The 21,580-nt window shown below is 52.5% G+C and overlaps 1 protein-coding gene across 2 annotated transcripts; it reads right to left on the bottom strand.

Annotated features, from left to right (window-relative positions):
- Positions 1-1,375: 1,375 nt before the first annotated feature.
- Positions 1,376-20,613, bottom strand: OTUB2 (OTU deubiquitinase, ubiquitin aldehyde binding 2). Of its 2 annotated transcripts, XM_077910433.1 has the most exons (7): positions 20,588-20,613; positions 11,914-12,004; positions 11,413-11,508; positions 9,894-10,012; positions 6,031-6,115; positions 5,225-5,419; positions 1,376-4,247 (listed from the first exon to the last, which is right to left on the bottom strand). In XM_077910433.1, exons 1-7 carry the CDS (start codon positions 20,596-20,598, stop codon positions 4,041-4,043), a joined length of 804 nt encoding a protein of 267 aa, XP_077766559.1. In that variant the 5' UTR covers positions 20,599-20,613; the 3' UTR covers positions 1,376-4,040. The 2 variants fall into 2 exon arrangements, with proteins under 2 accessions (XP_077766559.1, XP_077766560.1); XM_077910434.1 differs by lacking the exons at positions 11,914-12,004; positions 20,588-20,613 and adding an exon at positions 19,997-20,131.
- Between the last annotated feature and the right edge of the window lie 967 nt (positions 20,614-21,580).

Here is a 21,580-nt window from a genome sequence, read left to right as displayed (position 1 = left end):
CAATTTCTCCAGCCTTGTCTCCCTTCCCCTCCTCTGTGTGACAGAGTGGTTGTTGCCCACAGTCCCACATGTCCTTGTCCTGAGCCTTTCTATAAGCTTTTCCCTCCGCCTGCTTGCCTTTTCCATCCTTGAGCACAGCTACATGTTCTCTAGGTCCCTGAAGGGGACAGTGTCCTCAGGTAGGCTCCCATAGTAGCTGTGCTTACCAACTCTCCATAACACTTGGCACACTGTATAGTCTCTGCTGAGCTCCTTGACAGCATAGGCTTTTAAATCACCCCTTAACAGCCCTGGAACTTACGTCAGAGCATGATATAAATATGTGCTGAGGGAACCAGTGACCTCTTAGTACACCCACCCCCCAGCTTTGTTTAGGTTAGTCTAGGTGAGTAGCCACAATTTGCCAGAGAAGCATAGATTTCTTCACAGCTAAGTCTGGGCTTCTACAAGGGTATCCCCTTGGCTTCATTGTTGACAAGGTTGGCAGGATGGCAGCAATGTTCTTCAGCCCCTCTGGGTAACCACAACAGGACAGCCTGACTGAACTCAGCGTCGGGTATCCTTGAGTGCTGACCAGATACCCAGCACTGTTAGTCATTTTCATCTATTTTATCATTTAGTTTCTAACAATCCTCTGAGATGCAAGTGCTAATACGTTTTTGTGGTTGAGAAGGCGGACACTTGAGTAGTTAAGACTTAATCAGGATCACAGAGCCACCAAGTGGCAGACCTGGGATTAAAACTGTGGGTATTTCCTTGTGGGCCCAGTGCATGTTCAGAAAACTGTTTCAGTTTTAAAAGGGTAGCATCATTGCCAGGAAGTATCTCCCCAGGGTCACCAGTGAACCAGGGAGAATGCAGTAGAAAACAATCCTAATCTGTGAGATGAGTTCTTGAGTGACAGCTGGTAGAAGATGGCAGGAGACTCACCATTATCCAAATGATACAGTGGAGCTTTGAGCAGCATTAAAGAACCTTAGTACCTGAGTAACGAGAAGCCTGAGGCTGCTGGCTACAGCCCAGACAGACCCACTGATGCCTGCTGACATCCTACCCTTGTCCTCCAGCAGCAAATTCTCTTTTTTGGTGGGGTCATGTGTTAAAGGGATAGGTTTTAAAAGATAAGGTTAGCAAAAATAAAGGAGGTTAGCCTCACAGGCAGTTCTGTGCTCTGACTTGATGAGGTAAAGCTTTGGTCATTCCTCTGGTTTCTTTGGTACCTCCAGCCCATGGGCAGAACTTCCTGAGTACGTAATCTTCCACTAACTGAGAGCCCACTCTCCCCTGCTAATCCATTCACATACATAAGCAGTGTGGGAGAGTGTTGATTTTCAGTGCATACTGGATACCAAATACTAAGAAACCAGGACAGAAGTTGTCATGGAAACCATTTTAATGCTAGGAAAATGTTCCCACCAACTGCTGGGAGAAGCAATGGGGCCTGGCCCCCCCCTTGACCCTGGGCAGCCACCCACTGAGCCATAGCTCCTGTCCCCATTTTGCACAGTGTGAGAATGGTTCTTAGACTTTTCTAACGGCCCCTGATACTTCCCCATGTGGGAAGCTACAGTTTCCTGCCAAGGTGATATTTGCCCATGTTGCAGCAAGTGTTCTGTTTCCCCACATTCAGAGCATTGGGTGTCAGGTCTCAGTACTCAGCCATAAACTTGTTCCACTTTAACCAATGATCCTGTGCTGCATAGGTATTGTCTCCATTTCACTGATGTGGGAATTGGGGCTCAAAGAGGTAAAAAGGTGGGATTCAAACCTAGGCGAGTCTGGCCCCAGAACTCCCTTTTGTGTTTAAAATAGGAACCCAGTCAAAAGCATGGACGGTTTGTTGTCACTAAACAGTCCTATTTATAAAGTTTCCTTTAGAAAGAAAATAATAAACATGCAGGTATAAAGATAGGCTCTAAAAGCATCTCTCCTCCCTGCTTTTGGTCTGGAATGAGATGGGTGGCTTGGTGAGGTGGGTGGAGAATTATCCAGGCAGGAAGTATGCTTGCTACAGCAGCCAGTCCCGCTGGCATTCAGTGCCTTCCCCAGAGGACTTGATTTGAACAAGTTCCTGAATTCGGCCACTGCCTTTTCTCCATTTGTGTTTGCCCTCAGATCTGAGGGCAGATATCAGGGCAGAGAGCCATGGCTTGGATTTGACCAGAGATATTGTGGAAAAAAGGGGGAAGCACATAATTTGCCTAAACTGGGGGCCCTCCTCCCAGGAGAGATCCTAGGAGCCCTGGTGAGCTTCAGACCTGGAAGCACAGCAAGGAAGTCTGAGATGGAATTTCTCCAGCTAGTCTGCCAAAGAGAAATCTGCCTTTGTGAACACATGCTGAAAAGTGGCACCTGCTGCCTGTGCAGTGTGTGAGAGCCCAGCTGGAGGCGCAGGCCATCCTGCAGTGCCTTGGAGCAGCCAAGGGCATTCAGCCTCGTGCTGTGTTCATACCCTTCAGTTTGAAAATGGAGATCCTGATACATACTAGTCACATAGTGTTCCCCCCATCCTCCCAGTGTGTTACAGATCCTAGCACTCCTACCCAGAGCAGGGTAGGACGTCACCAATTTAGAAATCAAGGTCGCATTTACATTCCTGTGGAAAAGTGACATAATTATTGTGAGCCATTGGGTTTAAATTCCACCCAAGGCAGTGGGGAAACCTGAGTCTATGCCTGCCATTTAAGCACTCTAATACCTGTCTTCGCAAAGGCAGAAGAGTGATACAAATGTGCTGTGTACAAAGCCTCAGCAGTCTGCTTTCAGTCCCTGTGCATAGTCTGGCTGGCAGCAGACATCGCAGGGTAGATTGTCATAAGTCCCTGCAGAATGGAACCTATGAGAAAACCCCCTGGGTTAGGGAAGTATCCCATGGGCAGTTCCACACTTCTACATTCTCCATTTCCTCCCACAGAGGAAGAGAGCTTGCAAGCAGTACCCCAGATCAGCTGGTGCTCTTTGATGTCCTGGGTCACCAATGTAACAAGGTTATTAAGGGGCACGTTCAGGTGGATGAACAAGGAGGCTGCCAGCTAGGACTCTTGGCTTCCAGGCAGTTTCCAAATTCTCCCCCACTGCCAGTTTGCTTGCCTTGTCTCTGTTCTTTCCCACCTAATTTCCTGCCATCCCACAAAACCAAGCAGAAGTGGGGAAAAGGGAAAGAAGCCACAGACAACCTTGCAAAACTGGTCTGCCCTGCCCATCCATGTCTGTGGCTGCGTGTGCTATGTCTCCACCTGGAGGATTACCTGGGTTCTACTTCCAGGCTGTGTTGGGGATGGTGAGACAGCTTCCTGGTCCCAGGCTTCCTTGAGCCTCTGTTCAGGTGGGGCTAGCAGCAGAATCCTAAAGGGCCTGCCCAAAGGCAAGCAGTTCTGGCCCTGAGAGAGGTAGAGAGGGGCCACAACAACTTGAGCTTCGGTGCTGAAGGCCCCTTTCTAGACTTTGGCATAAAAGTCTCTATTTTGTCCTTAAGTTACGGTAAGAAAACACCCCCATCATCATGAATGTTTAGAACCACGCTGAATGAAGCCCTCACATTCAAGTTGGCCTCAACTGGCCAATGCTTCAGTCAGCCATCCACCAACATCCAGTCTAACAGCTGATTGGACTGGATTCCTTTTTGTAGAACAGGTAAGTCACAGACGACAGCTGACCTTGAGCTTTTCTTCCCCCACAGAGGTTCTGCCCCTGGTGAAAGGAAACCAGAGGGCCTATTTTTTACAGTAGAACGTGAGCACTGGCAAATACTTTTTCCAGATGAAGAAACAGGCCCAGAGAGGGGAGGTGACTTGCCCAGGGCCTCAGGGAACTGGGGGCAGAGCCAGGGGTTCTGGCTTTGTAGCCCTGAGTTAGAAAGCATTTGCTCCTCAAATTACCACAGTCCATAATGGGTAGGCCTCATTCCCAGTGACTCTGCCCAAAAGGCTGTACATTTTCTAACTATAGTTTAAGTTGCTTAAAAAATTGAAAAGCCGGAATGTTCCATTTAGAATGCAGTCCCGTTAGGTGACAGGCTCCACTGCATGGCCTAAAATTAATCAACGTTTATCGGCTGCATAAAGGATGTTGTAGTGGGATGTTTTATAGAGCAGGTAAACGGAAGGGGTGGCAGCCTCGGGGAACACGTGGTGGTTCAGCGCTGTGTCCATCTCATCCACATACTCCACCTGCAGGGCGATGTTCAGTGCCTGAGACAGGGCTGTGATCTGGATGTGGTCACACTCCATGGCCATGGGCTCCACTTCCTGCCAAGGCCAGAATAAAAAAAAATCAGTTTAGGGAGGAGGCCTAGCAGAGGACACAGGAGAATCCCAGCTCTGGCTTTCATGGCCCTGGGTCTTTTAAAGCATCTATGTTGGGAAATAGTCTTCACAACAACTCATTAGGTAGATACTTCCATCCCCCTTTCTAGAGGAGGAAACTGAAACCCTGTGAGGAAGGGCAACCAGAAACACAGTAGAACTGCAAGGCTCGATTCGAGATATCTTTGATTCCCGACTCTAACTATATGTAAGAAGAGAACAACACTACTTTCAAAAACGGGGGTGGGGGGGCAGGAATATTTGAGCTTGGACTTATTAATGCACAGAACCAGAGAATCCCAGAATGGAAGAGGACATCAAAAAGGGATTTCAGAGGGCTAGGCGAATGAGTGAGTCCGAGAGCTGAAGAGGCAACAGAGAGATGGTGGCAGGCTGGCATGCGTGTCCCACATAACCAGGGTGCTGCTACTCTGCTCCTGCTGTTTGTTGCCATGCAGGAATAAAGCCCTGAGAGCTGGATCTTCTGAGAGAAATCCAGATAGGAAAGCTACCCAAGGTTTAAATGTTGGCAGCTCCGTTTCAGATAATTACCATACATCATAAAACACATCTTAAGACAGATGTGATTCTGGGGCTGCTACTCTGCAGTTTTGTAAACAGGGCCCTCATTTCTCAGATGGATGTACACCCACAGCCACACAGTTCAGGCAGCTCAAGTAGGATCAGTTTCTGGCTTGCTAATCTTATTCTTCAGATTACAAATGCAGACGTGACCTCAACTTCCCTGGCAAGGGATGATGGTGTTAAAGTCTCCTGAGAGAAGAGGGGCTTTCCTGGCACCTTCCCACGGCCCACACACCATCCTCCCCTGTGTGTACAATCCCAGGAGGTGGGTATTGATACAGCAGATCCCAGGGCTGGGAGCTAAGTCCCCAAAGCTTGAGACTCTGAGGACCTACATGAGTACAGAAGTCTTTGATGTCCATCTCCTCATCAATGAAGTGTCGGAAGAAGTCTGCGCGGTTCTTGATGAAGGCTGAGGTGAGCAGGCGCAAAAACTGCACGATTTGGTCCGAGGAGCTCTGGTCGTTGAACACCTTCAGCAGGCTGGACACTGAGCCATCCTTCTCTACCAGCTCTACCACACTGTAAAACTGCACTCCGCCAGGTGTCAGTCGAGGGAGGCACAGGCAAGACCTTCCCTCCCCTCCCTCCCCTCCTTCCCCTCCCCTTCTCTCCCCTCCCCCATGGGACTCTCTCCACAGGACCCTCCCCTCCATGTGTATTTCCCTTTTAAGTGCTCTAATTGAGGTACCGAAATAAATATCTGGGACCAAAGCTAAGTAGGAGGGTTAGAAATGCTCTGCAATGTGTACCTTAGCCCAGAATCCTGTCTAGGGCACAGCACTTTAGGGTCTCCTTCCATCACTGGTTGTTGGGATTCAGAACTGAATCCTCCAACCCCACCGGCTTCATAAGGGAGGGGAGCAGGGTGGAGAGGAAATGGATGAAGGAAACTAGGGGATGTTTCCAGCCTGAAAGCTGCCCCAAAGGAGGTGCCCCTTCCCAATAGGAGGGCAGGGCCCTGGGGTCCTGTCCCCACATGCTGGAAGCAGCTGTCCGTCCTTCCCCCAGCTGGGAGGAACAAAAAGGGCATAACAGCAGAACCATGGGCTGTGAGGGGCTCCAGCCAGTGCCCATTCCTGTCTGCTCTGCCAGCATGAAAGGACCTGGACCCTCAGCCACCCTGCCCAGGTTAACTTACAGCATTAAAGAAGTTTCGGAACTTGTGCTCCTCAAAACCAGCAGCCAGGAGGTCATTTGGGGTCTGCAGGACACGTTCTTTGAACCTGAAGGGGAAAGGAAGACTGATGGCTCATGGAGAAATGATGATGGAGCACTGCTGTGACAGTCAGTGTCCTCCCGCTCACACCCACTGCCCCCCACACCTGAGGTTTGTGCCACTACCAGGTGACTGCTCTCCCTTTCAGAGCACTTCCCTGTGGATCACACACGGACTTTTCTATTCCTCCCCAGTGTATACAATCCCAGGAAGGGGGTGTTACACCCAGTTCATAGATTAGGAGGTTGAGGAAATCACTATCCCCTCCCAGACGTTGATTCTACCTTTCAAAGGTTTCTGAACTCTGTTCCTCCTTTTCCCCGTGGTTCTTGCCATGTGATCATCATTTCTGGCCAGGGCCATGCTCAGCCTTCCCATGCTCCCAGTCCCTTCTCCACAAGGACCTCTGGAGTGACCTAGCACAGTCTCCTCCCTCAGGACACAGCTTCTCAGCACAAACATCCAAGGGAGGGCCCCTGCCTAGCTCCCCAATTTCCTCTCCCTTCTCAGCCTCCCTCCCACCCACAGCCACTTACTCCCCGTCTGTGTTTCACTCCTTAGCACCCTGTCCCCTCAACCAGTGCCCTCTACCTATTCACAAGAGCTAATTGTTCAGTTTTCAAGATTTTGCCAGTCAGGGGTTAAACACCATTACTTGAATTATACAACAACACAAAGCTAAATATTTAAAACTCCGTTTCCTAATTATCTTTGCTCTTGAGGTTACATATGTCTGTCATGTGTGATGGTGGAGAGATGACTGGGCTGTAGCATATGTTTATCTCTTCCCTGATCCCTGCTCAGTGACCCCCATGATGGTGGCTTGAAAAACCAATTGTGACAGGAGTATTTAAACCACAGGATGGGCTAACACAAGTCAGGCCTCCCTGTCCCACAGCCGTTAAACCTTGGCCAGCACTGACCTCCTTTCACACCTGGTCCAATGGCCCTTGCTCTTGTCAGTGCTGGCTCAGCCCTATCTGCCTCCATGGCAGGCCCCTAACGGCACAGCTCCCTTCCAAGAGCAGTCATGGTAGTCGGAGGCCCGCAAGGAGTCCTATCAGCCCCTGGCCCCGAGACACAGTTAGCAGCTGACACGAGAGACAGAATAAGTGACTGGTCTGTGGAGGGGAGGGTAAGAGCTGGTGCAAGAAGGACCAAGTAGAGAGGCTCTGGGGGACAGCTGGCACTGGCTGAGTTGCAGTCCCTCCCCTGGGAAGGGAGGCTAGACTCCCAGTGGGGCACAGGCAGAGGGTTTCAACCAGGAACTCTAGGCCAGAGGGGAAGGCTCAGGTGCCTCCTTGCAGGAGAGGGGCCGGTGAGGAGAGGGGTGGTGTATGCGGAGCACAAACATCTAAAGCAGGAGGTGGAAGTTGGCTCTGGCCAGGGCAGGTGTGGGGAACACACCACACCGGCAGTTGGCAGCCCTGCTGTTCGGTTGCTCTCAGACTTTGGGCCCCCTTCTCCTCCCTGGCCTCCTCGGACCTCAGCAGCTGCATTCCCACACTGCTTCCTCCCAGTGACTGCTGACCCCTATACCAGGCGCTCTGGAGCAGCACGCGGGCCCAGCTACGTGAGAGACAAACGCCTAGGCCAGAACTCTGAGCCGATGAGGCAAGTGAAGGGGAGGAGGATGGTGTTGGGACTTGGGGTAAGGCTCTCTGCTGTATGCCAGCTTTAAAAAAAAAAAAAAAAAAAAGATTTATTCAAGAGAGGCAGAGACACAGGCTCCCTGCATGGAGACTGACGTGGGACTCAATCCAGGGTCTCCAGGATCACACCCTGGGCTGAAGGTGGCGCTAAACCGCTGAGCCACCCGGGCTGCCCTGTATGCCAGCTTTAGGGTGACCTTGGGCAAGGCTTGTCACCTTCCTGAGGCTCAGTGTACTCAAATTGCAGCATGGGGTAATGCCAACCTCGCCTAACCGTGAATGAGTCCTGTTGATGCCCCCTCTACAGGAATCTGGAATCCAGTCAGTACCCCCACCTGCTCATGGCGGGAGTGGAGGGGTTTTGGTCACTATCCTCTCTCCTTTCCCTGAGCATGTTCCCTGCTCTGCCCACCCCCTCAGTCTGTCCTGTGGAGACCAGCCAGCAGGCCAGGCAATGCTCTGCTCAAACCCTCAGGGGCTCTGTCTCATTCAGGCTGAAATTCAGGGTCTTTATAGCTATAGACCTTACCTCCAACCCCCTACTTAAACACCTGGGGCAACACCTCCTGCCCCAGCCCTGGACAACTTGGCCACCTTCCCTGCCTGGTGTTTCCTACAACACTTATCACCACCTGACACCTCACATACTGTCTTCTCCTGCTAGCATGTCTGCTTCACAGACAGGGGGTTTTGTCTCGTTCTCTGCTGCATCCCTGGGGCCAGTCTGTGTGGTGCCCTGCTGGGTGAGGACTGCAGGCAGGGACACTGCCCTGGAAGGAGTGCAGGAGTGAAGGGAAATGAGCATGCAGGGCTGGTACAGACACATGGGCTGGGCTTTGTGAGCAGCACCCACAACAACACCTTGTGTATGCAAACTCACCCACCTTCCACAGAAACGGAGGCTCAGAGAGGTGGGGTGACTTGCCCAAAGTCACACAGCAAGTAAGCAAGAGAGTGAGGTCAGGCTTAGAGCCCTAGACCTCGACATGGCCCAACTCTGCGGGATACGGGTAGTGGGGAAAAACCCTGCCCAGGATTGTGCGGTCTCGACTCTGCAGAGCTGTGGGGAGATGGGGGAGGATGGTGACTACAGATAGGTGACTCTCCCATCAAAAGAGACTCAGCCCGTTTGTCATTCAGGAATGGTTCCTTCCAAATAAGGAACAGGTGGCCTAATTTCTGTCCCTTTTGAGGGAATCTACATTTTGAACAGGAGATAATGGCCTTAACCTAGCCGTTGTCAACCAGGGTTGACTTGCTCCCCAACCAAGGAGATATACCTGATTGAGTCCGAAGACATTTTTGATTGTCATGACTTGGGGAGAAGGATGCTCCTGGCATCTAGTGCGTGGATGCAAGGGATGCTACTAACCACCCTGTAAGGCCCCAGACAGCCCCACAACAAGAATGTGGGGAGTGCCGCTGTTGAGAAAGCTGCCCTTGCAGAGTAGTTCTGGCACCAGGGTCCAAGGATCAAGCCTGAGGGCTCTGGGAGCTTGGGCTACTCTGCTCTGCTCCCGCATGTGTGGGCGGTGGCCTTCATCAGATCCTCTCAGGGCAATGAGAGCTCCAAGATCAAGAAGCACATCTCAGCTCCTTGCTGCTCACAGTGTGGTCTGAGACCCGGCAGTGGCGGCATCTCCCAGGAGCTCGGGAGGGACACAAAAGCCTGCCCTGGAACTGAATCGGGACCACCCTCACCAAGATCCAGGCGGTTTGAGCAAAGGGGGACACCAGAGAAGCCCTGGCCTAAGCCCAGATGCAGAGGCCTAAAGGACTGCTCCAGGGAGCAGCGGCTAGAAAGAGAGGAACCTTCGGCATCACGTCAAGACTCAGGTAGATGGGCAGATGCCCAGTTACACACGTTCAAGAACAGGGGCAACTGAAATTATTCACAATGGGCAAAGCTTCATTTTTCTCCTTGGAGTGAGTCTTCAAAAAGTCAGCCAAGGCAACCCACCTAGGCGCACTCAGGCCAGGGCAACGGCATCCATGAGGTCACTGGTTCCATCCCCAACCGCCTGGCTGTCCCCTCCCCAGGTTTGGCAGGCTGTGCCTAGGAAACCCCCTCTGGGAGACTCCGCCGCCCCCCCCCGCCAGCCCACCCGGTGGTCCCACATGCCCCCCACTCACTTGAGGACCTCCCTGCTCTTCCCCAGCAGGGATTCCAGGTAGGAATAGCCCAAGGCCCGGTAGAAGCAGTTCCCATCCCCCTTGGTCTTGCGGATCCCGGTGAACCTTTTGCTGAGTTCCTGTAGGTCAGAGAAGGAAATGTGGATATCCGCAACACCATCACCCCTTAAGTCCTGTAAGGGCCAGGGCCCACCCTTCCCCCAGGTAGCACTTGCTCCCTGCTCTTGGGCCGGCTGACCCTTCACAGTCTCCCAGATATCCTTCATCACACAAATGTAAAACTGTGTCGAGCCTGTCCTTGTGGCAGCACCCAGTGCTGAACAAGCAGGTCAAGGCTCACCCTCAGGTAGCCTACAGTCTGGGGAAATGGACCGTTAGACAATTAGGACAAGACGGGAAGCATGGGAGTGCCTTGGAACAGTGGCATCAGAAGTCTAGGAAGGCTTCCAGGAGGAGTAGCACTGAGAGGAGCAAAAGTGATGTGCATGGCGCAGGGGTAGTGGGGCTGAGCAGTGGGCCAGGAGTCTGCAGCCTCTAGAAAAGGACTCCTCAGACATAACCACGTAGTCTGGCCAGTCTTTCAAACATTGCTCAAAAGGTGTGGCCCTCCCCAGGCCACTCACCTCCACTCTGCTCCTAGCTGCCAATCTCTGCAACGCCCTGGAGTCCCCTTGGCTGCCTCATGGGGCTACCGTCAGCGTTCTGAGAGCAGAGCATGGGCATCAGGAAGTCCCTGCTCCCGTCACAGCAATGACAAGGCTTGGAGTTAATGGGGCCCATCTCAGGCCGGCCAACAGGGAAGGTCATGCTCCTTGGGAACCCCATCTTACCTCCTGAGAGGGTTCCAGGGTACACGAGTCCCTATGGCCCAGCCTTTGCTCCTGCCCCAGGAAGTGCTCCCTGTGGCTGCAGGAGATAGTCCTGCCAATGAGCAGAGGAAGCAGAGGTGTGCTGCCCCCAGAGATGGAGAGAGCCCAGGCTCCTCCTGCTGCCCCGGTTCTGTGAGCTGTCCCTGCACCCTTCTGTTACTCCTCTTTTGCATAGCTCAGCTGGAGTGGCTCTTCCCCACTGAGAGATGCCCTAGCACTGTGGTTCTGGATGCAGCTTAGAGATCAGGCTGCCTGTTCCAAACCCCAGCTTGTCCGCTCACTAGCTGTAGGATGGTGGGCCTGCTATTTAGTATCTGTGCCTTGGTGTCCTCAGCTGTAAAATGTGGATATAAAAGTACTGATTTGCAACCTTGTCATGAGATCTCAGTGAGTATATGAAGCATTTAGCATAGTACCTAGCTTTAAAAAAATCCTATATAAATATATAGGTATACATATATTTTTGACAATTAAAAGATTTCTCATTAAGGCAAATACCCAACATGAAAATATTTTGGGATCCCTTTAATTTGCCCGGGAGCCTGGCCCCAATGCTAAGCCACTCTGCCTTCAAAGTGGTACCTTTGACTCCAATCCCAGCTCCAGCACATTTGCTCCAAGATCCTATCCCCTGCAAACCTCCATCTCACCTGGATTTTCCTCTGGTATATCCTGTTTTCAGGATGATCCCGAAGAATTGATAGAATGTCACATTTTTCTGATATTAGGTTGAAAGATGTTTCACTCTGAAAGAAAGGGAAGCAAAGCTGTGTGACAATTTCAAAGCAACTGATGGGCTTCCACCAAGTAGAAAGCCTCTGAACTGCTAGTTACGTGACATAGTGAATGTTACCTATCCACAAAGGTCACACTACCAGTTATCTTGGATGTCATGTTCCCTGGTCAGGATTGGCCCCATCCTTTAGGGATGTCATCCTGTAACTTCCGAATGGACTCACTTTAGGATATAAACCCCTCGAACCTAGTGAGCCTTCATGCTGGAGTATGAGGTATCCCCTTGTCTCCTGCCCTTCCTGTCTCACTCATTCATTCTTTTATTTGCCAACAATACCTAAACTTCCAGCCTGCACAAACCACCTTTTGACAATCTGGAAATAGAGGTTAGAACATCTGGTGGATGTACCACCTACCGGCCAAAGTCCATATTGCAGCCCAGCTGGAGCCTGGATCCATTCCAACCCAGAGATAAGCTTCCTGGCCCAGAGGCAGGGCTCTGGAGGGCTGAGAAGAAATCCACAAGGAGCAGGTCATGGCAGGAGGTGGCTTCGGGGCCAGGGAAAGGGCAGGAGACATCTCTGTTCTAACAGCCAACTCCCTACCAGCCTCCTCTCTGTCTCAAACTGTTCCTGCCCAGTGCCCAGACAAATGGCAGATGCACCCCTGCCTCCAACCCATCCCTAGAACAGCTCTGATCACAGCATGAAAGCAATGGAAGAGAAATTGGCATTAAAGCCACATGTCATTTAGTTTAAGAGAAGTGGCTCTGGTGTCTGCACACAACCCAAGGAGACAGTTATTCAACACTGCACAGCTGTAAGGTTGGTGTTATTTGGGATTTTTATGAATAGAAAAGCTTTCCATCTATTGCTATCATTTTTGACAGAGTTGTCAGAGCTCACCACTTTCAGTTTATGCCTCTGACCACACGGGCCTTTCCTGGGCAGCCTCTCCACCTCCTCACAGACTGAGGGCTAGGGCTGAGGGCTCACAGAGGAGCCTTGATGTTACAAGCTCCTTTCCACCTGGAAAAATGTCTGGATTTTTTATGATTAGATTTCACCAAAGTTCATCACTGGAAGCACAGAGCTGGACCACAAGATCACACAATGAGGTGTAAGTGACTTCTAGGGCTGCCCATCTCTACATTGGACAGACTCAAACTTATATCTGACAATGAGCTTCTTTGCTCCGATTCCTGTGCCCAGCATCCAGGACAGATGAGAGGAGCTTTGACTGGGAAGGGGGCATTTCTGGGGGGTTGGATGCTCCCTGCCATCAATGTCACCAAAGCCATGCTGGCCTCCCTCGGCGCATTACAGCTTGTCACACTACCGTGGCCTTCCATTTACTTGATGCCCCAGGGCCCATTATAAGGCATGGAAGAGAGCAGAGGGTGAGAGATTTGTTAAACAAACAAAAGCCACCATATCCACGAGGACTCCCTGCTTGCCCCACCCCACCCAAGTCAGGCTTGGGCTCTCCCCTGAACTCACACTTTATTCCTTTTCTCCCTTTCTGGTGGCCCCAAACATGCCCTCTCCTGAATTTGGGGGATTCAGGCCAACTTCCCAGAGAAAAACCTGAGTGGAGAAGGATGAATGTATCATCCTAAGAACAGGAGGAAAAGGCTTTCTAAAAGAGGAAACAGGGATGCAAATGCTTGTTGGTGGGGGAAGAGATTCTGGATTTCATTTCTGGAAGCTTCCACTCCATACTCAGCCTTCTCTGCAAAATTAAGTCAGCCTCCTTCCTCACTTCCGCTTGGACATGACAAGAGCAGGGAAAAGTTAACATGTTTTGATCTTTGCTAAATCATGGAGGATTTCCATTATCGGCAGAACAACTGCTGGTGTGCAATTTTGCACTCCTACTACTATGTGCTAGTAAAGCAGTTACCCACAGGACCCCATAAGTTTCATAATAAAAAATCCACTTCTGCTGCTTTGAGGGAAAGGCAAGGGGACACTCAGGTGTGTTTAAACACAGCAGGTGCGCCCGCTCTACAGAACCCTCTAGCTCACATTCACTTCCTTCCAGGGTCCCATTACCCACCTCACTAACAAAAGTCTCGTTTTATAGACAGTGGACTGCAAACGTTGGCTTGGGTCTCTCTAAACATGGATTAAAAAGCAGTACAACTGGTATTTAACGCTGCTTATCCCTGGCCTGCCCCAAACAAAACCCAACCAAACAGTGGGGCGGGAGGACATGTAGTTAGGTATATTCAGTTGCTTCAGAGAGGATATAGTGGAGGCGTGGAAAGGAGTTTAGGGAATTAACCCGAATGATGTAAGGATAAGTACTTATGATAGAAAAGCACCATTAGCAGTCAAAACGAGAATGTTAATAGACAGGGACACCCACCTTGGACCAGGAAAGCCAGTTTAGGTTTTCCACTTGCCATAATACAAACTTGGCATTTGGGGCAAATTTCCTTAGGCTATTAAATTTATAGGAAAAATATTAAAAAGCAGCTCGGGGTGCCTCTCAGCCACTGAGGGTGGCGCTCATCACACTCGGGGTTCGAGAGCCCAGCTGTCAACACTGGCTTCCCTTCATCCCTGTCCCCGTGCCCCACCCTCTATTGGTAGTCCCTGTGGTACATGTTTCAGTGTGTACCTGTCTTTTCATTGAGGTAAAATATAAAATATACTCCCATAGCCACTTGTAAGTGTACAGTCCAGGGGCATTAAGTACACATACAGTTGTGCAACGATCACCCAGCTTCTGTCCCCAGAGCATTTTCATCACTCCACCCGCTAAACATTAACTTTGCATTCCCCACCCCACTCCCAGACCCTGCAACCACCGTTCTATTTTCTCTCTGAATCTGCCTAGCCTAGGGACCTCATGTACGTGGAATGTACTGGTCTTCTTAAAACTACAGAGTTGTTTTACGTATGCACGTGTTTTAAATGCGCATTACATACTATTCTGCAGATATCATGGCCTTTTTATGTTGCTTCACTTAATACTACTTTAAGATTTACCCCTCCTGATAAATGGTTCCCCTGGTTGGCTTCCTCCACCCCAGGTGCCGGCAGTTCCAAGGCCCCCTTAGTGGTGGCAAGTGTACTTATGGGGCTGGGGGAGGGGTGGGGGGACAGGATTTCCAGAATGGTCCAAATCAGCTTGAGGTCCCTGTCCTGGTCCCTGTCCCCAGCAGCACAGCCCTGGTCACAGCTCTGGGGGAAAACGAGGGTCTGAAACTCCACGGAGAACCTGGGCACGGCCTCAGTTTACTGGCCCATAAATCAGGTACAAGGCTTTCTGGGTTTGATATTGGCTGACTCTAATTGGTGTTGTTTTATTTTATTTTAATTGTGCCTGAAAATTTCCAGGATGTTATGTTGAAAGGACAAGCCTGACAATGCCCCATTGGCCCTAATCAGGCCACCTGAAAGGATTTTAGTCTTTAATTGCTGGTTTGCAAATAGATGCTAATTAAGTCAGGCAGCTGGCAACTCTGCTTGGAAGGGGCATTTAGCAGGTTAAGTCGAGGCCTATATTTCAAAGTGAGAAAAGGGCCTTTCTTCCATCCCTAGCAATCCTGGGAACTAGCCCCTTGCACTAGCAGGTGGGCTTGGCATTCAGACCAGGTTTGTGTCCTCCTCCTCCTCGCTGGGAGCCTGGACTGCTTTCCTACCACAGCCTCAGAGCCAGGGCAGGAATCAAAGCACTTGGTGTGCTGCAACTGATCCCAACTCGAGTCCACACCTGCTCCAAATGCAGGAGAGTCAGATTCCCAATTTCCTCTGGTAGTCTCTCCAAAGTCTCTCTGCAGACCCGTAACCTGGCCACGTAGCCTCAAGCATTGCTCCACCAGCCTCAGACCCCCAAACGCCAGGCTCACCCAACCCAGATCCTTCTGGCTCCAGGCAGGCAAGACCAGGGCTGGAGCCCCAGGAAGCCTTGGGAAGGGACAGGGACCTTCTGAGAGAAGATGGGAGATTGGCCAGGTTCTGAGCCCTGTCGGTGGGTGACCCCTGGAAGCTCTGGACTCTACCGTGAAGGAGCTGGTAGCCTGAGGTCAGACCACGCGGTGAGTCGTGGCTTCTTGGGTACTGGGCCTGGTTAACGAGGCTGACTCAGCCTGTGGTCAGCCTAGCTGGTGGAGCTGCCTCAGAGGGAGGTAGGCTGGCCGAGGGCTACATTAGGAGAGGATGTATAGAATACAGGGATGGATAGGATGATCAGTTTTTTTTACTGATGAGTGATCAAAATGCTTGGAGGCAAAAGATCTTGCAAAGACCTAGTGCCCTGAACTGGTTTCCTATTGGGGCTATAACAAGTTAGCACACACTCGGTGACTTAAAAACAACACAGATTTGTTACCTTGCATTTCTGGAGGCTCCAGGGGAAAACCCCTTTCCTTACTTTTGTCACTTTCTAGAAGCTGCCTGTGCTCTTTATTTCATGATCCTTCTCCTTCCAGGATCACAGCTCCTCACTTTAACCCTCCTGCCTTCTCCTCCTCCTCCTCCTCCTCCCTCTCTTTCTCCACCTCCACCTCTTCCTCCATCACCACCACCACCTGCCCCCCCTCCCTTATAAGGACCTTTGTGATTACATCATTGGGCCCACCTGGGTGATCCAGGGCCCTCATCTCAATAACCCTTAACTTCACCACACCAGTGAAGCCCTTGTTGCCATGTAAGGGACCTTATTCACAGGTTCTGGGGATTAGGTGTGGACATCCTCAGGGAGCTATCAGCCTGCCCCTCCCCACCACATGCCCCTTCTGTGCCGTGCAGCTAAGGAAACCGGGAAGTCCCTGCATCTGGGCTTCCACCCCTTTTGGGTCACAGTTATTGGCTAGTTTTGCAGAGACTCTGAACTCAGATCCCAGCCACCTCTCATTTGATGTCTGGACTCATACAGCATCTTCTAAAGGACCCTCTGATTTTCATCTCTGGCCCTAAAGCTCTCACTTTTAAATAGCCACCGGGATGTCTGCAGCATCCCCCCAACTATTATGCCCCAACTGCTCTCTTGCTCCACACCTGCCTCCTCTCCAGCTGTCTCCAGCTCCCCAAAAGGCCCCTCCATCCAGTCAGAGCTCATGCCAAACCCAGGACCCCTCCTGCACTCCTCTCTTCTCCATCGACTCTGCTCCTGGGTCAGGCCAGAGTCGCCACCCTCTGCCCTCAGGGAGCCTGCAATAGCATCAGCCCAACCCATCTCCTGGCTTCCACCCCTGCCCCCCTTCCTCACCATCCTCCACAGCAGCCAGCACAGGCAGCTTCACATAAGCCAGAGGAAGACACAACTCTTCCATTCCTTCCAGTGGCTCCCCTCACTTAAAGAAAAGACTCAACCTTTTGAAGACAATCTCTCAGGTTCTACGACATCCAGCCTCGCTTACCTTACCCTCCCAGGGCACCAGCCACAATGACCCTCTTTGTGTTCCTCCAACAGGACATGCCCATTTCTACCTCAGGGCCTTTGCACATGCTGCTCCTGCTGCCTGGGATGCTCCTCTTAAGACTCAGGTGGCATCACCTCCTCAGAGACGTCTTCCCCGAGTGCCCTGTGTAAAATTGCCCCTCCCCCACTACCTTGACTTGCTTTATTTCTTCACATGGGCTGCCATGAAGGTTCACTCATTTCCTTGCAATCTCTGTCCCTCTGCTAGACTGTCAACAACATGAGGGCAGGTATTTGTGCATGCCTGTCAAGACCAAATCCCCAGTGCTTGGCACACAGTAATGCTCCAAAAATGCATACTGAGTGGATGGGTGAATGAACAAATGCATGAGCCAGTCTCATCACCCAGCCTGGCCACCTCCAACCCTGTGTCCACCAAACTGCCAGGGAGATCATCCAAGTCAACCACCCTGTACTTGTCAGAAGTCTGTTACAGTCCTTATCCCATCCCCACCGGCAGGATAAAATTCAAAGCCCACAACACAGCATGTTGAAGCCCTTCTCAGCACATCCTGACGCTCCCTACTTTTCTAGACTCATCTCCCCTCCCTCCTCTGAGCTCCCTGCATCCACACAGACCTTTCCCAGAATATTCCATTCTTGACCCTGTTTCCAGGCCTTTAAGCACACTGTCCCACCCTGCCTGGAATGCACCCTTCCTCAAGTCCTTCCTGAATACTCCTACATATGCTTCAAAACCTCATTCAAAAGACTCCCTCATGAAGCCTTCCCTGATACTCCCTGCACCCTCAGCGACTACCAGCTTTCTGCTGTGCTCCCCAAGCCCTCAGTCAGGCCTCTTAGGCCATGATCAGTAGCTCAGGGATTGCTTGCATCCAGCTCTGTCTTGACCAACAGGTATCAAGCTCCTAAGCAAGGTTAGGCCCCTCACCTTTCTCATCACTGCCCATCATGGGGCCTGATGACTAGGGGCTTGTTTGACAAACAAAAGAACAAAGCACGGAAGGGCCCTGTGGTTTCACTATTCACTTCTCACACTCATGTATTCACCAAATGTTAACTGGATTTTGAGTGAACACTTATTACCTACAGCCCAGCCAGTGGCAGCCCCTGCCCTCCTAGGGGGTCCTGTGCCTTCTCCACAGGCCTCTAGCTTAGCCCAGTGTCTTTGAAATGGAAGAGGAAAGAAGATGGTGTATTTCCCAAGGACGTTCCTCTCCTCTGCTGCCCCCGCACACATAGCCCCATTCACACCACGCAGGAACATAAAAATCGCCACATAGCACAGTGTGTGGCTAACAGTAGGTGCTCAGTAAATGCCAGCAGACCCTGTGCAGCCCTGCCCCACCCCGTGATTCCCAGGCAGACACCCTCCTCAGTGCATTCACCACTTCACCCCTCTCCAAGACCCCCAAGCCTTCCCTGACCCCATCTGCCTTCTGACTTCTGGTCTTGAGAGTCCAGGGCAGTGGGGAAGGTGGAATCAGAGGCCTCACTGTCTAGCACAGAGACCAAAAGTTCAGGTCCTCGTCACCACCGTCCTTGCCCTGTTCTCAGCTTCCCAACGGTGGCCTCCGGCTCCAGGGTGGCGTTTTGAACTCATTATTACCCCAGCTCCTGCCACTCCGTAGTGGGTGATAGATGCAGAAACACGTGGGCCCCCTTCCAGGAGCAGCAGAGCCAGGGAAACCTTGGGGCACTGGGTAGAAGCAGGAAGCTGATGCTTCCAGATGCCCCAGAGGCCCTGGGCCACACCCCAGCAGCCGGCTGCTTTGTCCAGGGCAGCCCTGACTTAGCTGCCCTGGCTGCTCGTGCCACACTCAACGTGCCAGGCCGTGACCAGGCTTTGACCCATGCGCCAGCCCAGCAGCGTCCTGAAGGGATGGACCACCTCCCCGCGCAGACAGGAGAGGGAGGGGACCAAGAAGAACTGGGCATGCGTGTGCACCCACTTCCAGGACCCTGGTACCACAGGAGCAGCCGTAGCTGGTTACCTAGGCCGGGCGCTCCACAGGTGTCACCTCATGTGGCCCTCACAGTGCCTGCTGTGCAGATGCGCCAAGTAGTGCTAGGGGTGGGGGCCAGCCCAACCAAAGCCTCTTGGCTTTCCAAGGGGTGGAGATGGCATCTGAACTCAGAGCTGTATGACTGCAAGCCACCGTAAGGGCCACCAGCCCTTACACTCTACAGGCTCCCTGGAGCAGGGGGCTAAGGATTAAAGGGTTTCAGGCAGTCGCCACACCAGGTTGCTTGGTTGCTCGCAAGGTGCCCGGCCCCTCCCCCTACCACCTGCAAGGTGGTCTGATGTAACACAAGGAGCACTGGACTGGGAGTCCAGAGGCCTGCATTCAAGTCCCAGGTCTACTACCACAACCAGTCCCCGCCCTTTGCTTATCTGGGCCTCAGTTTCCCCTCCCACGCAAGTTCCAGGGTCGTCCTGGCCCAGGGTGGCTCTGGGGCCGTTTCTGCTCCACCCATACTCTGAATCAAGGGTTCCCCTGGCCACCGCCGCGGCCCCCTAACTCATGTGCTTGCAACTTGAGGCGCCTCTCCATGTGCATCCCAACAGCACACACCTCTGTTGATCCGCGGGATGGAGAGGACGTCCCCCCCGCCCCCCGGGGCTCCTGCACCTCCTGGGTCACTTGCGGGGCTTGGGGAGGAGGCGTGGCGCCGGGAGCTGCCCACTGCGCAGCTACTTAACAAAGACGGCGACCCGCAGCCCCGGGGCCTCTCGGTTCCCGTTCCGTCGAGGGCGCCTACACTGCGCCGTCGGGGCGACACCCTGGGGACACGGGGGCGAGCGCACCACGGACGCGGGGCCCGGAGCCCAGGCTGGGTCCCCGCGCCGGGCGTCCATGGGGCACCGCGGGGCGCGCCTCGGGCCTTGCAGGGCGTCCCCGGGGAGGACGGGGACCCCCCCCTCCCAGCACCCGTCGCGGCGACTCCCCGTTCCCAGGGGTCCGAACGCCCGGGACCCGCGCTGGGGGCTGAGCCCGGCGCCCGTGCCCCGACCCGCGAGCGCACAGGCGCCTCGGCGGCGAGCCCGCCCCCCGCGCCCCCCGTCCAGCTCCCCTCCCCCCGCCTCCCTCCGCGACCACTGACCATAGTGGCCGCAGCCGTCGGGCCAGGTCCCGCCGCAGCGGGCAGCGATCCGGTGCGGGAGGGCGCCGCGGGAGCCACCGGCTGGCTCCGCCGTTGGGCCGGGCGGCGGGGGCCTCGAGGGCGCGGGGGCGAGCGGAGAATGCACCCGACCGCTCCGCAAACCTCAGGCTAGACCTCCACTGTGTCCCAGCGAGACGCACGCCCCGCGATTGACGTCTGAGGCGGGCAATCAGCAGCTGGGACGCAGGACGTCACAGAAAGTGGGTGGGACTCCACGCGCCTTCAGCCTATGCTTCAGGGTTTATTTGACAGGGCACCGCCCCCTTTTAAAGACACAGAAAGCTTTTAACTAGCAAAGGAGTTAGCCCGACCCAGAAAGGCAGGGCTTCATTTGTAAAGGCTGAAGGGCTTTTGACCAAAACCGCAAATTGAGGCCTCCTGAAAGATTGGTCGGCTCTCATTAATTTCTCAACAAGGCCACGTAAGTATAGTTTGCTCCAGATCAGAGGACAGGTGCTTGGGGAACACGTGCCCAATAACATCAAGTTACCTGCCTGCCCTTGTGTGGCTTCTAAATAATGTTTTACCCACTTCCAGCTCATGAATCAGTCGGTTAGCAGGCACCCAATTAATGGTTGTTGAGTGAATGAATTTCCAGGATTGTTGATGCTGTGCCTCTGGAATCCTAAGGCTGCATAAGTGTGGCACAGACGTAAATCAGGTCTGGTGACTCAGCCTGCATACAAGCTCATTATTACGGAACATCAAACACAGGAATATGTATCATTCAAAGATTCATTCACCAGCCCTGCCCCCCTTCCCCAGGAGATGCTTCCAGTGGGGGAGGGAGGGTTTCTGGGGAAGGGGGTGCTCCAGTGCATTGCATGCATCAATTTACAGGTGTCAAAACTCCCAGGTCCGTGTGTTAAGCAATTGCCCATTCCCATGCTCACTGTCCTGCCCCAGGCACCAGGCTTGACTCTTGGATAAACAAATATCTGTGTCTTCCAAGTGCACATCATTTACTAGGTGGAGAATTTAGGCTTTAATCGTGGCTCGAGGAACAAGAACAACAAAGATGAGTTTTTATTGAACACTCACTGTGTACTGGGCGCTGTCCTCAACTCTCAACCTGTATCATCCTACTTAATGTTCTGACAACTAATTTACAGGGATAGGTTGCCTTATTATCATCCCTATGATCCTTGTTTTACAGATGAGGAAACTGAGGCACAGAGACATTTAAGGTACTTGCCCAAATTCGCCCACCATACAGTGGGATTCGATCCCAGGCAGCCTGACTTTGGAGCTGGTTCCAAACTCATTCTGCTGAGGAACCATGCATGTGATGATGAGGGTGTGTACCACCACGCCCCTGTTTGCTTGCTCTGCTCCTTGTTTTTTTTATAGCCAAGGGAGTCAGAGAGGTAAGAGAAGCAGCCCAGTGCTGCTCAGCGACAAAGTGGCCTAGCCAGGCTGGTTCCCCAGACTTTTGACTCCTCGTCCGGTGCTTGCTGAAAGCTGTGCTGGGCTTCACTCTGTGTGGGAATACCTGAGCCAGGTGTACTTCCACGGAGAGCGGGT

This window comes from Canis aureus, chromosome 9 (genome assembly GCF_053574225.1).
Source record: "Canis aureus isolate CA01 chromosome 9, VMU_Caureus_v.1.0, whole genome shotgun sequence".
Taxonomy (NCBI): domain Eukaryota; kingdom Metazoa; phylum Chordata; class Mammalia; order Carnivora; family Canidae; genus Canis; species Canis aureus.
This window is presented reverse-complemented; position numbering and strand designations above follow the sequence as displayed.

What these genes read in the sequence shown, in the direction of transcription:
- OTUB2 (XM_077910433.1), bottom strand. An exon ending in TGCAATATGGACTTTGGCCG is followed by an intron (nt 11,509 to 11,913) that starts GTAGGTGGTACA and finishes CCTTTCTTTCAG; the next exon opens with AGTGAAACATCTTTCAACCT. An exon ending in TATACCAGAGGAAAATCCAG is followed by an intron (nt 10,013 to 11,412) that starts GTGAGATGGAGG and finishes TCTGACCTACAG; the next exon opens with GAACTCAGCAAAAGGTTCAC.